At 38.2% G+C, this 15,949-nt stretch overlaps 1 protein-coding gene across 1 annotated transcript; it reads right to left on the minus strand.

The window, feature by feature from the left end:
- Positions 1-12,478: 12,478 nt before the first annotated feature.
- LOC108826999 (putative cysteine-rich receptor-like protein kinase 39) lies at positions 12,479-15,416 on the minus strand. The gene is made up of 7 exons (XM_018600337.2): positions 14,506-15,416; positions 14,284-14,412; positions 14,083-14,204; positions 13,792-14,002; positions 13,468-13,705; positions 13,018-13,153; positions 12,479-12,932 (listed from the first exon to the last, which is right to left on the minus strand). Exons 1-7 carry the CDS (start codon positions 15,350-15,352, stop codon positions 12,648-12,650), a joined length of 1,968 nt encoding a protein of 655 aa, XP_018455839.1. The 5' UTR covers positions 15,353-15,416; the 3' UTR covers positions 12,479-12,647.
- Between the last annotated feature and the right edge of the window lie 533 nt (positions 15,417-15,949).

Below are 15,949 nucleotides of genomic sequence, written 5' to 3' on the forward strand. Positions count from 1 at the left end.
TTGATTACCATCCCTAGTGAGACGTTTTAGGTTAATATTAGACAATAAACGTGGATGAGTTATATATTACGAAGTCGACCTTGTTGGCCAAGTTTTAGTTTAAGAAATCGACCTTGTTGGCTAAGTTTTAGTTTAAGGAAATCACTAGATTGTCTAATATTATTGTTATCTTTTTTTTTGACGGAAAACGGCTATTCTATTACTCAAACTTGAGGTGGTCTAGGTAACCAGACCGGAATAGAACAACCAATAAAAAGTAACTCCCTATGGAAGTATCTAATTGTCTTAGCTAAAAAGTCTGAAAACTGATGCGGGCTTGAGGAACTTAAGAGATTTTGAAGTCTGGGAAGTATATTAGTAGTGTTTCTATCCTCTCCAATTCCGTGGCAAAGCTTGGCCAAGCATGAGGCTCCTTGATCATAGCAATCAGATCCTTACAGTCTGTTCCAAAGTTCTGGCATGTCGAGTGTTGTAACATATTCTTCATCGCCTATCGCAGTGCTTCGAGTTCCAAGTGCAAAGGTGATTCTTGTCTAGGTAAATTTCTTGTTCCCATGAGTTGAGTATTCCCGCCACTATCCATCCAGACCCATCCACATCCACTAAATTGATCATTGGCTGTCCAAGATCCATCTAACAAGCAAATGTTACCCAAGTTTATGACTTGTGGTTCTTCAACATTGTTCTCCTGTGTCACTGATGGTGCCACCTCATTTGCATCAAACCAAGCCTGACATTCACTCTTAGCATATCGTACTAGTTCCAGTGGATCCCTATCTATCCCTCTAAAGAATTTGTCATTCCTAACCTTCCAAATATACCAGATTATCCAAGGATAAGGGTCTCTATCTTGTTCAGGTATCATTATACTGCTCTTTCTCCAGAAAAGATAGTCCATATTCGTATAGATGCTTTGCACTGGAAATATATCTGAATTCGTTGGAGTTGATGATAGAGCGCAAACCTGTAGAGCAGGTGGACATTCAAATATTGCATGTGTTACTGATTCTTCTGGTTCACCACACCTTGGACAGTAGTTATCACATCTCATATTACGCCTGACTAGATTCCTCGTCACTGCCACATGTCCAGTTAACAATTGCCATATAAGATGACAAATTTTCTTTGGCGCTTTTAACTTTCAAGTAAAGGCTTGAAGCTTAGTGACACTTGGCTCTAACACTTCTGTTTCGTTCTTCTCTTTTAGAAAGTTCTGGGCTACCCAATATCCGGACTTGACCATATATTGCCCATTCTTTGTGTAATTCCAACATAATGTGTCACTCCTATGAGTCGTGCTTATGGTTAGACTCCTTATGAGAGGTATATCATCCTGATTGACATAGTAATTTAGCAAGCCAACATCCCGTGTCTTTGAATCTTGATTGATCAGATCACTAATCCTCATATTTGTATTCATAACTGGTGCTATAGGTATAGCTGGCCTCGCCGGTGTCATTAGAATCCATGGATCCTCCCACTCTTAATTTCATAACCAGAATGTATCTTCTACCTTAATCTAATATTATTGTTATCATTTAATGGAAAGAATGAGATCTTATAGATACGCTAACTATGTTCTTATTTTGAAATGGTAGAATATAATTGATATCTTATCGTCGGATAACGCGGGCCAGAGTTTTTATCTATATTATTAAAATAGAAGTACACTTTGAAAATGCCCCTAAGTTTTTGAAGTTATTTACATTAGAATGCCACTGAAGTAATAAATTAATTTTCCTTAATTATAGTTGTCTTTTCTGATTTGTAAATGCATTTTCCTTAATTATAGTTGTCTTTATTGAACCTATATTTAAGTATGCTTGTCTTTTCTTATATTTAAGTATACTTGTCTTTATTGAACCTATATTTAAGTATGCTTATCTTTTCCTAATTTAAATAATAGATTTAAGCATTTAATGTATTTTCTTAATTAAAATAATAGATTTTCTTAATCAAATATTTACGAAAATAGATTTCCCAATATACTTCGTTTTAACATGTTAAATATTTTTAATATTTATTGGTATAAATAATAAAATAAAAATCACACATCATAATCAATTTATATAATATATAAATAAAATATAAAATAATTTATTCATATATTATTAGTATAATGGTTTCATAATATAAATATAATAAGTTATAAATGTTGGATTTGTTTATATGATACACTGTGATATAACAGACGATCAAAATCACAAAATATAATAATAAATAAAATTGTTATGTTTTAAAATGTTTTATTAATAATTATGTAATACATTTTAATTTAAATATATATATATATATATTATACCATTAGTACAAATAAAAATTTAAAATGAAAGCAAATATTTATACGGTCACGGGTCAAACTCTAGAATTAAACAACAACATCGCTAAATTATTTTTCTTTAACAAATTTATTTTGATAGAAATATTGTTCCAAATATGGTTTATATATTTTATGTATTTATAAATTTATTTTATTGGGATGCTAAGATTTTGAAATTGGAAAAAAATATGACCCACCTCTATATTATTTTTATTAAGAAATTTAAATTATGTATCAAAATATTTTATTAAGCTTTTAATCTTAAGTTTTATTATAACTGCAAAAATTAATTTTCAATCGGAATTTATGTGCAAATATTACAAATTCATCATTTAATATAAACACAAAATTTAAAAACAAAAAATAAATACCCGCCCGGTCGGGCGGGTCAAGGTCTAGTTTAGTGTTATAAATAAATGATCAATACTTATAACTATATTGGGATATAGTGAGAATATCCAAATTTCGGAGATTTAAAAAAAAAAAAACCAATGTTATTAGACTAAATGGGATAATTATAACGTGAATTTCTGTTGGTTTGGAAAAGGATAACAAAATTTGATGTAGGTTGATATATTATTTTGGATAGGAGTTTGTTTAACTATATACACATAGAACTATATTATCAACTCTTATATAGTTAAAACATATTGTAAATCTAGATATATACATATCTAGCTCGGTTCATCTGAGATTAGTTAAACCTGAGATTTGAGGAATGACGAAGGTTTTGCACCTTTTGTACTTTATATGGCTAAGCATTGCAGTAGTTTAAGGTTGAGTGATAGTATGATTACGTACGCTGGCATCTTTTAGCATACGCATTGTCTTTGTTGGAGAGTTTAAAATTTCGTGGTGCTAATGTATTGGTGGAGTTTTTATATGTTATCATAATTAGTTGGTAAGAGATAGAGAAATAAGACCGAGCACTATTTGGAATATGATTTATTTCTTAACCATTGGTACTGGACATAACTGGAAGTTTTATTTCTTTAACAGGTTAAATGTAAAGAATGATGAAAAAAAGCTCGGGTAAAAGGGGTTAGTTTATGGCAAGGAAAGTGGAAGCAAAGGAACCTGTGAGAAAATGGAAGCAAAGGAACTGGTGAGAAAATTGGAGGTGGTTGAATTTCAGAAACTGATATAGTTTCTAGTCATCGATTTATTTAGTGGTGATTGTTGATGTAAAGATGTCCGTCCTGAAGTAGTCGCTGACGTAGTTGCTGAAGTAGACGTCGTGGTGAGTGGTGAAGACCATGTGGAGTCAAGGTGCTGAGCTGGAGTCGTGTAGACTTGGAGAGTAAGGGAGTATCTTGGAAAAATGCAAAGATGAATAAACTTGGGGAGCAAAAACTTGATTTAAAGGAAGAGGAATAAGTGCATTCCAAGAAAAGAAAAGTTGCACTTATTGATATGGAAGATGTCTATATTGTGGTTCCTTGGAGACTAGGGTTTCGGGAACGTGGAGACTAGTATAAGATAGCTATGTGGTCGTCTATATTGAGACAGAGACACAGAGGCTGATCTTATAGAGAGAGAGAAGCGCTTGGAAGTGTTCTGGTCGTGCTGAAGCAGGGGCTGAAGTACTTGACGGTGGAGAGACATAAGCGGGTAGCTTAGGAATTGTTGAGTGGCGTGTGTTAGGGTGTAACACTAGACGTGTAAAGCTGATTAAGCAGAACTTGTAATAGGGTTGATAAGACGATTCTAATAAAGCTATTGGTGTGTGCTTGTGTATTTTGTCTCTCTGATTTACCTTCTGCATTACTATTGTTTGTGTCGTCTTTGCACTTACAAGTGGTATCAGAGCGGGTCACCTAAGTTACTGGTGTGATCCTAGAGGTGAAGATTGACACGGTTATTTCTGTGCAGAAGGCAATCGTGTTGAAAGCGGACCAGTATGGTCATTGGAAGGCTCGCATGAAGCAGTTGATTCGAGAAATCAATGAAGATGCGTGGACAGCTGTGGAGACTGGTTGGGAGGAGCCCACCATAGTCACAACAGATGGGAAGAAGCCTAAACCAAAGGAGGATTGGTCAGAGGCAGAGCGCAATGCATCAAAATTTAATGCAAATGCGCTTTCGACGATTTTCGGAGCTGTTGAAGTAGAGCAGTTCCAGCTGATTCAGGGGAGTTCTTCAGCTAAAGAGGCGTGGGAGATCCTGCTGAATTCGTTTGAAGGAGATGACAGTGTCAAGAGGACACGTCTGGATCATCTTGGGTCGCAGTTTGAGAATCTGAAGTGGTCAGATGCGGATACGGTGGCGAGCTTCAGTGCCAAACTCAGTGCTATGGCGCATGAAGCATGTGTACTTGGAAAGAAGTACAAGGAGAAGAAGCTGGTGAAGAAGTTGCTACGCTGTCTTCCAGCAAGGTTTGAAGCTCAGAAGGCGGTCCTAAATATGACTGCAAACACGGATGAGCTCAAGTTTGACAAGGTTGTGGGTATGCTGAAGGCGGAAGAGATGGAGACAGGCAGTGGCTCGGTGTCTACATCAGGAGGTACGCCAGGGAGTATAACCCTTGTAGTTGACAAGGAAGCAGAGAAAATTCAGGAGTTTGAAGATGCCGTGGGCATGTTGGCTAGGAATTTTGGCAAGAGGATGAATTTTTCAGGTGGGAGAAATCAGGTTGGTCGCCAGGGAGGTGATCGTGACAGTAGCAGAAAAAGAGAAGGTCTCAAGTGCTACGAGTGTGAAGGAGTTGGTCATATAAGGGCTAACTGTCTGTTGGTACAACGAAGAGAGCTTAAGTGCTCTGAGTGTAGAGGTGTTGGACACACACGGCGTGAATGTCCAAACTCAAGGAAGGGTAAAGGTAGTCCATTGCAGTCGTCTGATGATTCAGAGTCTGAAGAAGATGGAAAGGTGAATCTTGTTGCATTTAGTGCACACAAGGAGGGATCTAGTGAATCCTCTGGTTCAGATCTCAGCACAGATGATGAGGAGTATCACGTGCTGCTTAACAAGTGGTTGAGGGTCAAGGATCAGAATCTGAGATTGGAGGATATGGCTCAGAAGCAGAACGAGCTGCTTGAAGAACTTCGTGAAGAACTTGCGGCTGTGAATGAGAAGAATGAGTCTCTTGAGCAGAAGATGAGCGAGTTGAAGGAAGTTGTTACTGGGGAACGAGAGAGAGCAAGGATGCTGGAACGTGATTTGGCTGACAATCACAAATAAATCAGGATGCTCAACAGTGGATCCAAGAAGTTGGATAAGATACTCTCGATGGGACAACCAGCCAAGGTGAACTGGGGTCTGGGATATCGAGGAGCTGAGGGTACTAAGGAAGTACAGAAGGGGCTGTCACTTTGTGTGTGGAAGCACATCAAAAGGTGGAGCCAAAGAGACTTGTCAGGAAGTGCGTCGGGACGTACGACAAGAAGTACGGCAGGAAGTTCTACAGCGCGTGGCTGTGAGTAACAAGCCGAAAGTGGTACATCAGTGCAGCAACATGAAGTCCAGACAGGAGGGTCTGAAGCATGGGTGTGCAGCTGGTACGAGGAAGGAGGCTTATAGGTGCATCAGCAACTGTGTCAGGCCAAGCAAGAAGCAACATCGGATGTGCTGTTGGTTCTGTGGGAAGGTTGGACATAAGAAGGTGGAGTGTTTTGCTCGTGAGAAGAGCAGAAACATGACCAAGAGGGTGAACAAGATGTTCACTAAAGCCAAGAAGGTTGAAGAGGTGTCTCTAGCCAAGAGTGGCTTACTTGATGAGATCAAGGATGAGACATCAGAAGATGAATGCAGCTCTGGTAGGAGTGATCTTGAGGAAGATCAAGATGCATCAAGTGTGGAGTCAGAACAAGGAGTTGTTCGTGGCACAAAGAGGAAGGAGATCGAAGTGCGTCAGGAAGTGATGCGAGAGGATCTTCAGAGGGTGATAGCAAAATCACTCTAAGACAGTAGCAACGAGTGCAGAGGGCACTCAGGGTGGTTGAGGAAGGGTTCATGGTCAAGGAGACGACGCATGAAGGAAGCCTGGTCCTCAACAGAAGTGGGTCGAGAGGTAGCTCGACAAGTGCATCAGATCGTGATGCAGTAGCAGACAGGTGTGTCTGTAAAGCTTGACATTCTAAGCATATGTTTTAGGTTAGTATGCAATCAAGCAGGGGGAGAATGGTGACGTTCTGGTCCAAAGAGTGCATATCTCATGGGGAGAAGAGCATAGTGATGGACGTCTTGAAGTAGATGATGCTTGTCTCATGGGGGAGAAAAGCATGGTGTGGTGCACATCTCGTGGGGGAGAAGAGCACATTAAGTGTGGAAGTTTCCAGGTGGGGAACGTGGTTGTTGAATCAGAAGAAGGTTGTGCTTGATCGGCACACAAAGCTAAAAGGGGGAGATTGTTGATGTAAAGATGTCCGCCCTGAAGTAGTCGCTGACGTAGTTGCTGAAGCAGACGTCGTGGTGAGTGGTGAAGACCATGTGGAGTCAAGGTGCTGAGCTGGAGTCGTGTAGACTTGGAGAGCAAGGGAGTATCTTGGAGAAAAGGCAAAGAGGAATAAACTTGGGGAGCAAGTTTATGACTTAAAGGAAGATGAATAAGTGCATTCCAAGAAAAGGAAAGTTGCACTTATTGATATGGAAGATGTCCATATTGTGGTTCCTTAGAGACTAGGGTTTCGGGAACGTGGAGACTAGTATAAAATAGCTATGTGGTCGTCTATATTGAGACAGAGACACAGAGGCTGATCTTATAGAGAGAGAAAAGCGCTTGGAAGTGTTCTGGGTCGTGCTGAAGCAGGGGCTGAAGTACTTGACGGTGGAGAGACATAAGCGGGTAGCTTAGGAATTGTTCAGTGGCGTGTGTTAGGGTATAACACTAGACGTGTAAAGCTGATTAAGCAGAACTTGTAATAGGGTTTACAAGGCGATTCTAATAAAGCTGTTGGTGTGTGCTTGTGTATTTTGTCTCTCTGATTTACCTTCTGCATTACTATTGTTTGTGTCGTCTTTGCACTTACAGTGATTATGGAGGTGATCGATTATAAATACGGTTATAGTCATGATTCTTGGTCAAGAACGAGTTAGTAACATTCATTAAGAAGTGATGTGTGATTGGAGAAGCTAAACATGAATCTAACAATAATTTTTTGATTTTTTTCTAGATCTATTTGTCAGAAGATTTCCATGGTCATAAAATACTTATACGGAAGTCTTTTGATCAATGCAGATGTTACTTTTGCAATTTGACTTTATATTTGTTTTTCAGAGACAACTTCTCTAGAAGTCTTCCAACTTTTCTTTGTTAACAAAAAAATCTCAAAAATAACATAGATGACTTCCTGGTAAGTCGTTTAGGATAAACATGTTAGTTTTGCAATTGACTGTATTGTGTCAGAAATTTGACTTTTTCTAGACGATTTATATGGAAGTCTTTCGTCAGAAAACTTCCATGTAATCTTCTGTACTACTTAGGAGAGCATTCTTAGCTACCGTAAAAGTTTTCTGTGATATGAAGACCAACAAGCTATGCCTGACACTCATCGATCCTAACATCTACTATGATCAAGTCAAAGTTGTCAAGCCAAAGATACCCCATATGGAGATCGAAAGTCACCCATGATTGGTAGCAGCCTGCGGAGTGGACGACGATTCAGAAGAATCTATCAACGATCACGACCTCTCATCGATCGATACCCCATCCCGGGAATCTATCGATCTCAACCTACCAGGCACGATCGATAGCATGCATTCAACATCGATCGACAGTACCCCGGTCTATGAAGGGAAAGACAATCCAAGATTGATAGCAGCATGCTATTTTGGAGAGGAGATTGAATACGAGGATCTACTCAATTATCAACAATCGATCGACACTGGCAACACGGCATCAATCGATAATAACCATATCCTCCACTGATCGATACATCAGTCAAGCCATCGATCGATCCAACTCTAATAGTACCGATTGATAGTACCCACACTGGTCGCAACTTCGTCCTACCGAGCTACTGCTATCCGAGTTTCGCCCTCAACACTCAACCTTCACCAACAGTCAATTATCAGAATGATGAGACTGTTGGTGAAGGTTGAGTGGTAATTACTCAATTGGTAGTTGGGCAGATGATCACTACAGAGAATGCTTTGCCGTAGAAACCAGATGTGATGAGTATGATGAAGATTACAGAAGAGAGGAAGCCATTGTGCATCAATGTCTTCGCATGAAGTAAGCTAGAATCAACCATCATTCCCACACATCACAAGGAAGCAAAGCGGACGACGTCAGTAACATGAAACCGATCGACACAAACAATACGGGATCGATCACAAGCAACAAAGCATCGATCAACGTTCTTCAAGCATCAATATCCAAGGTGAAACACAATATGAATCAGAGTATGGTTATCTAATTCCAGATAAATTGTGTACTTTCAGGAAACAAAGAGATGATAGATGGCACTAAGTCCAGACAACATCATCAAGAACGTTCTCGACAATCGATCGACATACACCAAGCCACATCGATCGAAAGTGATTCAATTGAGTTGATAGACAGCTGGAAGAATGACTACTATGATCTGAAAGATACAATTAATATTGCTATCTCTAAGCGACGTTATGGTCCCTTCAATGCCACACAAGACGAAGATTACATAGCAGAAACAACACAACTATTCGCAGAGGCTTATGGAGTTGGTACACGATTATATCGTCCGAAGAAACCAAGAACACAGCCATCGATCGACAGCAACACAAGGCCATCTATATTAGCAACCAGCCATCGATCACCAATACCATCAAGACATCGATCGATAAGAAGGTTCAACCATCGTTCGACACACACATCGAATTTGGAACCAGAGCTTATGACATGTATGGAAACATACAATTCCGATGGGAAGCAAGAGATGAGTATGGTATCTATAGAGATGAGCATGGATATGCACGAGCTACTGATTGAAAAATCATTTCTGCATCCAGAGAAAACATCAGAGACATTCTGGAAAGAGCTACACTTGAAGAGTACACATATATCTGTCTTCCAGAACATGCTGAGCTACTCACTCATCGCCAAGCAGAACCAGAGCTGTACAATAAGGATGAAATCGGTGAGATGATCTCAGACATCAAAGGATCTCAACAGTGGGAAGAAGAAGCCCTCAAGAAGAAGCTTGATGACATCTATACCATCCACTCAACAACAACTGGTAAATCAATGATGCAAGTAGCATTGGATATGCTTCACAAAAAGAATGAGTCTCGACAGAAGGAATCAACATCGATCGATAGGTACTCATCACCATCGATCGACGTGAAACTCACAGTACTAAAAGATTCGTTGAAGTAATTCGATTACAAACTTGATGGAGTTTACTATCCGCTCAATGATAACATGGATGGTTTTACTTCACGTTTGGATGCATTACAGCAGGAAGTTGATACCATTTAGAGGCAACTTGATTTTCAAGCAGAAGGTAGAGGATAGATCCTACAAGAGATATGATGAGACCTATTTCCCTTTCAACAACATCATCAGTGGATTATACTCATGCATGGAGAGGATGCAGAAAGAAATCAAAGCTAGTCTGAGACAGCTTGCGAGTCATCCCGAAACATTTGAGAGAGTAAAGTCATTCCATAGGGTAATTTGAGTGATATCAAATTTGGCGCCGTTGCCGGAGAGCTTTGATCGCCATTAGATTTTATCTAGTTCAATTTAGTCTAGGTTATTTTTCTACTTCAATTTTCTCATAATTTTTTTTCTTTTCTTTTCAGGTGCATGTCCAGCGTACCAGAAGCAACAAGGAACAACCACTACTCTTCTCAGATCCAGCACGTTTGGAACGCTCAATCAGCAAAGAGAAATGCACCCATCGATCGATAATAACCTCAGTTCGTCGACTGATACTCGCCAAAAACTATCGACCGATACTACTCATCCATCGACCGACACTGCTCAACCGACATCGATCGGACACTTCTCACCGAACATCGATCGATGCTCAACCGCGAGACATGGTTGCAACTCTAGTTCTTATTCAGGACGAGAATAGAAACCTGCATGACCAGGATAGTCATATGCGTAAAGCAGCAGGTCAGAGAATATATGATCAGGAAACTGCAATCCCTGATATAGATCCTGATACCACTACAGCCGCGGCTTAAGTTGTAGATGATGTCAGCGAGCATGTATATCATTCTTCCTTGTTAATTTGTGTCTTTATTATTTATGTTCTCACCAAACTTTGCCTAAATAAACGCTGGGGATAGTGTTGTTTAAGTCTGGAGGGAGGTTTACATATATTGAGTTTATTTTTGAGTCTTATAAATTGTTATTACTAAAAAAGGTTATTGAGTCAGAAAAGGATTATGATCAAATATAATTTGATTGCTACTCTAATCACTCTCTAGCACCATCTAGATTTATTGATTGCATGATGTATTAGATGGAAACACCGCGGTGTATCGCGTAATATTCACATCCACACATGCTGAGAATGTCTAGAGAAATAAAAGCTGACTTCTCACCTTAATCAAATTAACTCAATTGTTTTCGGGCTTGGTATACCTTGGATCGGAGTCCTTCTGCGAGTCAAGAAGTTATTAGAGTCTATGTGTTTCTGATTCCTCTTTTCACCTCTCTTCAGCATCCATAAGTATAAAAGATTGAGAGGATTTCCTGGAAGATGCAGAGGGATAAGTAAATTACCTTTGACCCCATTATTCTAATTCAGAAGGGAATGATCACACATCGTTGGAAGCAAGGGATAGGTAAATTTCCTGTGACCTGATTATTCGCCTACACTTTGTCAAAAAGGAGAGAAAGTTACAAATTCAATAAGATGACCAAGATGTCCACATTAGCATCACTGTTCATTGGCATTGAGATAGACAGGATTTAAAGAAGAGAGAAGAGAGAAGAGAGAAGAGAAGAGAGAAGAGAGAGGAAAATAGTCAGAAAAGACTACATGTTGGTCCATGTACTTGCTTGAGTTGATTCCATATGTTCAGTGATTGATACTCCCTAGATGTAGTATACACATCTATTTTATGCAGAAATGAGGTCAGTAGAGAGGTATGTCAGGCGCTATCAATGGAGTTGTGTGATGTATGGTATTGTGACTAAGTTAGTGTGTAGTACATTGAAACATTCTAAGGTTAGTAATGATTCACTTCCAACTATCATATTTGCAGAAGCGAGGGTAGTGGTTTTAAATTAAAAGACTACTCTTGTTTTGCTTAAGGACTAGAAAAATGGTAAGTCTGGGGAGTTGATATACCATGGATTTTACCCATTTTTAGCCATGGTATACAATTGTTTTAGGATCTATTTATCTTGTTTTGGAGTCTTTTTACAATATTTACAGATTCGGGTATGTTTTGGAGGAAAGTGGTGATTTTGGAGCATTTCGAAGATAAAGTTAGAAGAGACTCGTAGGTGACCATCAAACCAGTCCAGAGTCGACATTCAGAGTAAACCATCGATCGATGGACTATGTCTGTTGTTGATCAATGGACATCATCTGTCGTTGATCGACGACAAAGGGTGCAAAGACCGACTTGGTTTTCAGCCGACTTATAGCCCTAATAGTCAAGTGCTCTATCATTGTATTAGGCAAAACATGCTTTTTTCATACTTTCATATGTTCACAGTAAACATTCCTAGGTTTTTAATAGTTTGAAGAAAAGATCCAAAACTCATTTAGAGTTTTGTATTGGAACTCCAGTTTTTCTAACTTATTATATTTATGCAGTTTATTTAGATTATTGATATGATTTGCTTTTTCTATGTCTGAATAATTCTCTTGTTAGATTTAAGGTTTATTAGGAATATGAAGGATTAGCCAAAACTATATAATTGCTAAGGTGATATATATCCTTCAAGAAATTGTTCTTAGTGCTTAGTGTTCTAGAGTTAGCTAACTAAACCATGAACTTAGGATAATTAACGCACCCGCTAGCATGGTTTGTTACCTGAAATTAATTCCCAAAAATAAGTGGCAGCTGATTTAGTTAAGACTAGTTAACATATCGATCAACTCTTAAAACTTACCTAAGAGAACATCGATCGACGCTCATACTTTAACATCAATCGACGTTCGATCCATATCAGCAAGCGACATCTGAGATATCAGACTTAGTTAATAAAAATTGATTCACAGCGGAATCCGGAATACTTTCTCATTAGAGTTCTATTTTCTGTAGAACAAAATATAAACTTATGATTTAAATATTTTTAGAACTGGAAAAAATACAAAAAAGTATTAAAGACAAAAATAGTACAAAATAGGACATAATTATCTTTTTTTGGCTTAAACAACAATTTTCCCTAGTAGTAATACAGTTTAAGACACATATTGATCATCAACTTATTTATAACTCAACGATAGTTCAACTCCGTGAAGATGTCTTTGCTCATTGAGATTTTACTATTTTCAGATTGGGATTGTTCCCTAGTGAAAGCAGGAGACATAGGAAAAGGAATAGTGATAGTTTCACTACCAAGCCAAACTATTACAGAGCTCATGGTGGGTCTCTTTGCTGCATTCTCCTGAACGCACAATAAACCAATCTGGATCAACTTTATGATTTCGTTTCTTGGATTCTCCATCAGTAAAGGATCAATTACAGTCTCAGGCTTTCCTTTAACCCAACTCTTCCATGCCTGAACCAGTAAATATATGTTCTTACTTTCTAGTATCTATAAGTAAAAGAAATGAACCAAGAGAGATATGTGAACTGAAGCTTACAAAAGCTGCAAGTCCTTCTTCGAAGCTATTGTTTCTTTGACCACTAATCATCTCTAGAAGCATAACACCATAGCTGAAAACGTCAGATTTAGCTGAGATTTGCCCATGATTCACGTATTCTGGAGCCATATATCCACTGCATACATTAATTGGTGAATGTTTGAACCAATTAATGTTGGAAACGTTATGTTAAACTAATCACAAAGCATTTCGAACATCAAGATTGGTCAATCTTTTAGTGAATTTCTCACACATAAAGATAAATAATAAAGAAGAGAAAGTGAAATATGAGAGACTATACTATGTTTTAGAGATTTTTTTCACATTTTTCAAGTTTTCTATAATTAATTTTATTTAAATCTTAAAATTTAAATTGAGAAACTCAATGATTTTCTTAACCAATATTGATGTTCTTATATTATTCTTCGGGTTTGATTGATAAGTTCTTACCAGGTTCCAGCTATCCGTCTTGTTTCAGCTCGAGTCTCGTCTGTATTGAACAATCTAGCTGTCCCAAAGTCTGCAACTTTAGGGTTCATCTCGGCACCTAAAAGGATGTTGCTTGCCTTCAAATCTCGGTGAATAACCTTCAGCTGCGAATCTTCATGGAGATAAAGAAGACCTCGAGCAACACCTTCTATAATTTTGAACCTCACCTCCCATGTAAGAAGCAAACGCCTCTCTTCATCTGCAGATTTCAAAGAAAAAACTCTTGCTAAACAAAAATATTCCAGATGTATTGTAACCGAAATGCAGCGACTCAAAAAGACTCACCAAAGATAAAATGATCAAGACTAGAATTCGGCAAAAGCTCGTAGACAAGAATCTCTTCGTCTCCTTCATGACAGAACCCAAGAAGCTTAACCAAATTCTTATGCTGGAGTCTAGCCAAGAACGAGACCTCATTCTTGAACTCCATATCTCCTTGCCCTGAACCTTTTATTAATCTCTTCACTGCTATCTCTTGCCCGTTAGGTAAAATCCCCTGAAACCGGACATCTCTCAAAAAAATTATTGACCCATATCAAGATTTGACAAGACTTATTAGTTTATGTGTGCTTTAACCTTGTAGACAGTTCCAGATCCACCTTGACCAACCATATTTTCAGGCGAAAAGTCATCGGTCGCAGAGAGTATCATGGCAAGACCAAACCGTAACTTAGATTGTCCATCAGAATCAGGGCATTCTGAAACATACCAACACAAAATATCAAACCTTTATTCTACAAAATAACTAAGTTTCACTGCAGCAAACAAACAACTTACCACCGTTGATGTTTTTATTATAGGCCTTTCTCCTCTGATCGAAGATGATGAAAAGACCAACAAACACGAAGAGGTTAATAACCGTAGGAACAACAATAATCACGATAGTTCCATTCCGAATCCTTTTTCCTGAAATTAAGCAGAAAAAAACAAAAATTCATCAATGTGCAACCAACAAAAGAAGACTATGTGACTAACAAGATCACCTAACATATAATATACCTTTCTTGTCATATCCAAGTTTTAACTCAGTATCTCCTTGAGGAAGAGTCGAAGCACGACTAATCATAGACACTTTTGTCATATTCTCTGAAGATCCAGGAATAGAAAAAAGATCCCACCGGAAAAAGCAGCTAGGAAGCTGACACCGACCTCCCTGGCTTCCCCAGTAAATGTTTAGAAAGTTCAAGACACACTGGCGAAGACATTGGTTGCACTCACTAGATAAAATGTCAGGAGTGCATTGCATCATCATGTAAACATCTGCAAACTCTGTGAACTCTGCTCTTATGACGCTATAAAACTTGAGCACAACTGAGGCATTTTCAGGAGGTGAAGTAGCAGACAGCACCGTTAGGTTAACCAGAGCTTCCCATTCTCGTCGAAAAAGCTTAAGGTTTTTAGTTTCCTCTATGTCTATACGACTTTTTGACAAATCAGGTGGGGAAAGCTCGAGTTTCTTGGAAACAGAGTGATTAGCATACCTTACAAGGCAAGAAGCATTGTCCCCGCCTCTTGTGGTCCACTTAAAGGATTTAATTCGATTTGGACATATCTCTTGTAAATCTTGAATCCCTCTCTCCACGCAGTTCACACAAGCTTGCTTTTCGTAGCCTCTCCCACAAAGGGCAAGACCGTAAACTTTGTTGATGCCTTCTCCGGTTGAAGTGTTGTAGAAGCCGTCATTAGAGATGACGTTACTTGCAAGAGAAAAGAAAAGAGAGTTAAGGTTTTTGCTGTAAGTGCTGTTATCGGCGAAAAAGCTGCCTTCACAATCTGCTTCAACGTCTATAAAAGTTAGAAGGAGAAGAAAGCAAGAGAAGAGAATAATAGCACACAATTTTCTCATTCTGGTTGTAGTTTTTCTTCTTTAATTTCTTATTGTCATTGCCAAGAAATAGGCTATATTTATAGGATGAATATTGCTTATTTGTGGGTCGTAATTGGCAGATATTATTGAGAAAGTTTTTTCAGATATTATTTATTTATCATGAATAATTCAGCATGGAACTTAGGTATAGACGTTTTTGATTGAACTCATATATAAAACAATTCAAATTTGATTCAATCTATAAAATTACAAACGGATCTTGTATCTTCCGCCACCTGGGTTCGAATCCCGGCCACTAGAGAATTAACATTTCGGCATCGCTAGGGATAGAAGACCGATATGTGGCAATACGTGACTAGTCTAGAGCACTTCTGTGGAGCCAGAATACCTCTGTATAATTCCCAAAAAAAAACTAAAAAGTTGTTCAAACTAGACCAGAATAAATATACAAAAGGACGTAAAAAAAAAGAAAAAATATACAAAGTTCCAAATTAGAACTTGAAATGATAATTTTAAAACTAAATAAATAACTAAAATATTCAAGGGAAAAACTCATTAATAACATTTTTAATTTTGTTACCAAATAGCACTTAAAAAGAAAAATCTTCAAAATAA

Source organism: Raphanus sativus, chromosome 9 (assembly GCF_000801105.2).
Source record: "Raphanus sativus cultivar WK10039 chromosome 9, ASM80110v3, whole genome shotgun sequence".
In the NCBI taxonomy this organism is placed as follows: domain Eukaryota; kingdom Viridiplantae; phylum Streptophyta; class Magnoliopsida; order Brassicales; family Brassicaceae; genus Raphanus; species Raphanus sativus.